The following is a 2367-nucleotide window of genomic DNA, read 5'->3' as shown; positions in this document are numbered from 1 at the left end:
GTACGTCAGGCCCGTCTTAAGAAATTCATGACTGCTATGGCTGTCCTCTGTCTCTTTCTGTGTTGTTAATTATAATGTCAGGAACGATGGTCGTGCGAAGCTGATGCTGAAATCACGGACCTCATTGCTGGTTGTGAAGATAAATTCGTCCCCGAGAGAAGCACGCTGCTCCGCCATCCGAAAACCGCTTTCAGAGTATGTATTTATTCAATACTTCGAACCCGAAATATTCTGACTTTATGCAAGCAATATTTTCGTTCTAAAAACAATTCTGAAATTATTAGCAATTACTTGGTTCACCCAGCCATAGATGATGCATATATCAGCATAGACCGACGCCAGTCGTCCACTTTCCATATCTCCAGCTACTCAGGTAAACAGGCCCTTTTCTTTAGTCCTTTCATCTCTTATTAATACAAAGTTATGAGCAGATCTGCAAAAAGAATACAAAGAATCAGGATATACCCATCGTTTGCCGATTGTCAATCGCTTTGATGTGCTTCGTCGGTGGCTTGGGGTGTGTGACAGGCAGCATTCATGCATGTGGGGAAGCCGTCAGGTCGTGCCAAAGCGCGTTATTTTCGTTGGAACAGATCATTCAGGTCAGCTGCAACTCCAGGAGTCCGCACACATTACACAGCCATTTGACTATATAACACTATCGCACTGCTGGGGCAAGCCGACCGATGAGGAGATGGAGCAATTCCGTACCACACCTCAGAACTACCAGAAACGACTAGAGGGGTTCAGTTATCACAGCCTTCCAAAAGTTTTCCAGGACGCTATTACAGTGACCCGAGAATTGAACAAGCAGTATCTTTGGATTGATGCTCTCTGCATCATTCAAGGTGACCAGAAAGACTGGGAGGAGGAAGGTGCAAGGATGGACAAAGTATTTGCCTCTGCATACTGCACGATCGCGTCAAGTTCAGCATCCGGTTGGAATGATGGCTTCCTCAATCGCACTCAGGATTCCAGTCGATCAGAGGAAGTCAGCTCCGATCAAAAGATCATTGATGACTTTCGTAACCTTGTTGATGAAGGCCAACTGCATACACGGGCCTGGGTGTTGCAAGAAAGAGCGCTTTCTCGCCGAACTATCTATTTCACTGCACAACAGACATACTGGGAATGTGGAGAGGGAGTACGTTGCGAGAATTTCAGTATATTAAGATGGTAAGTCCGCTTCCCTAAAGTCAGAGGAATATCGATTGACCTACCAATTATATTAGTCCCATCACTAGATTATATCTACTTGACCCAAGATTTCCTGAGCGGCTCGTAATCGCAGGTTATAAATCAGCAGCCTTATTTCTCCAAGAGCTTATCACGGACTACTCTCGTCGTGATCTTACCTTTCCGGAAAAGGATAAGGTAGTTGCATTTTCAGGCATAGCTGAGCGTATTAAGGAAGCTCTAGCTACTGAAGTCAGATACGGAGTCTTCTGTTGCTTTCTTCCTCGGCTCCTCTTGTGGAAGCGGGCTGGAATGGAGAATGATCAAATTTCTTACGACGATAATCGTGTGCCGTCGTGGTCTTGGATGCTTTATAATGGTAAAATTGACTTTTTGACAAAATCAGATCTTAAAGTCCCAGAGAACCAAAGCCTAAGCTTTGACGACTCCGACAGTGGCATTAATATCGAAGTTCGACAACTTGACGGTTGTTATACGCGCGGAAGGGATGGAGAGTATATGATATTTATGGGTACAGAGAAAGTCGGCGTCCTACATTTTGATATGGAGTTGGCAGCCGAGGTTGAGTCTCGGAACTGTGTCGTCATCGGAGTGAGGGCAGATGATGGTGACGATGATCCCAACAAAGAATATTATATACTTGCCGTGCGAAAAATATCAGAAGGGAAAGAGTATGAGAGGCTGGGGGTTGGGCGAGTGCGAGCACGCTACGTCTCGAGAGCGAGTACTTCTGGGAAGCTTCTGTGACCTAGCCGTTTCCCTCTTTTCCCTCTCATTTGACACCAGCAGCACGATAGGACAGTGATTCTGTTATTACTCAAGTTGAGAGAACCGAAGTGGGATTTAGACAGAGCTTTCTGGTCTTCAGCAGATTGTAAGACAAAAGGCAAACTATCAAAAGTATTTCGGGTTAATACTGTATTTCATTTCTGCTTGCCGTGCCGTCATGAAATCCATACTTGCTCTGGGTATGTTGACGGTTAGGGTATGTATCAAAGCACCATATAATCAAATCATTCCTGTTTTAGTTCAGCGTCTTTCGTAATCACTGTGTAGAAGAGACCTGGGTTCATTAGACTCATTCGCAATTTTTCTCTTCTTGAACTGTCTCTTTGGACTGGCCTAATCTATGTTGGGGTTCTGTAGGGATCTGAAGACTTCAAGAAGTTT

General features: G+C 44.8%; 1 protein-coding gene across 1 annotated transcript; it reads left to right on the top strand.

The window, feature by feature from the left end:
• Positions 1-81: 81 nt before the first annotated feature.
• Positions 82-2199, top strand: BO87DRAFT_381542 (HET domain-containing protein; the record flags this gene model as incomplete). Its single annotated transcript, XM_025624559.1, has 4 exons — positions 82-195; positions 247-373; positions 432-1176; positions 1233-2199. Coding segments are annotated over 4 exons (1698 nt in total), but the record flags the coding sequence as incomplete, so codon positions are not given.
• Between the last annotated feature and the right edge of the window lie 168 nt (positions 2200-2367).

The sequence above is a fragment of the Aspergillus neoniger genome (assembly GCF_003184625.1).
Source record: "Aspergillus neoniger CBS 115656 unplaced genomic scaffold BO87scaffold_147, whole genome shotgun sequence".
NCBI classification, from domain to species: Eukaryota; Fungi; Ascomycota; class Eurotiomycetes; order Eurotiales; family Aspergillaceae; genus Aspergillus; species Aspergillus neoniger.
This window is presented reverse-complemented; position numbering and strand designations above follow the sequence as displayed.